General features: G+C 65.6%; 1 protein-coding gene across 1 annotated transcript in view; it reads left to right on the top strand.

Annotated features, from left to right (window-relative positions):
- IFT46 (intraflagellar transport 46) overlaps positions 1 to 900 on the top strand; it is a gene marked incomplete at both ends in the record, with an annotated part of 1,833 nt that overhangs the window by 456 nt on the left and 477 nt on the right. The window contains 2 exons of the mRNA XM_010143349.1: positions 185 to 313; positions 673 to 794. Of these exons, the coding sequence (XP_010141651.1) occupies positions 185 to 313; positions 673 to 794 (251 nt within the window). The remainder of the gene's footprint in view (positions 1 to 184; positions 314 to 672; positions 795 to 900) is intronic.

The raw sequence follows: 900 nt of genomic DNA on the forward strand, positions 1-900 counted from the left end.
CAGGTGTGCTGCGCCTCACCCAGCCCTGGCAGAGGGCGCGTTTCAGAGAGACTCGGTGGCTCAGCTGCCGCTCAAAGGACGCGGACGGGTTCTGGGGTGAGGGCTGCGTTCGGCCCTGTCCCACAGCGCGTGTTGGGGAGCACGGGGGGCTGGGTGGTAACAGGCACCTTTCTGCTTGCTGCAGGTTCCCCGGCCCGATGGCAGGCCCGACCCCCTCGGGCTGCTGGTGCTGGACGAGCCCTCCACCAAGCAGTCAGACCCGGCCGTGCTCTCGCTGTGGCTGAGGGAGAACTCCAGGCAGCACAACGTCGCTGTGAGCCAGGGCGGGAAGGCCGCGCGGGTGCTTCTGTCTCTGCGCCAGCGGCACTGCGGCACAGCCCAGAGCCGGGCTCTAACAGCAGGAGAACCCGACCCTTGCCTTGCTGGCAGCTGGTGGCTGCATGCGGCGAGCCTCAGCACAGGCTCCGGGTCCGGGTCCTTCGGGCGAAGCTTTGGTGTCGGTACGGGCTGTATGGGGCCTCGTGTGGGCCAGCTGCTCTTCAGCCTGCAGGAATCAGCTGCTGTGGCGCAGCCGGGGAGGAACAAACACAGCGCTAACCGGGAGTGAGCGGGGTGTTCCCAGAAACCCCCAAAACTCCGCCCCGTGCTCCGGGTTCACGTGTCTGTTTTCAGCAGCAGGTAAAAGTGAAGAGCTTGGAGAACGCCGAGAAGAACCCCAGAGCCATCGAGAGCTGGATCGAGAGCATCAGCGAGCTGCACCGCTGCAAGCCCCCCGCCACAGTGCACTACAGCAGGTGAGCGGTGGCGCGGTGCTCATCCGCAGCAGCTGGCATGAGCTGGGCTCAGCGAGAGGCTGGAGGCACTGTCCAGGAGTAAAACTCAGTGGAACCATCAAACCGT

This window comes from Buceros rhinoceros, unplaced genomic scaffold (assembly GCF_000710305.1).
Source record: "Buceros rhinoceros silvestris isolate BGI_N320 unplaced genomic scaffold, ASM71030v1 scaffold21449, whole genome shotgun sequence".
Taxonomy (NCBI): Eukaryota; Metazoa; Chordata; class Aves; order Bucerotiformes; family Bucerotidae; genus Buceros; species Buceros rhinoceros.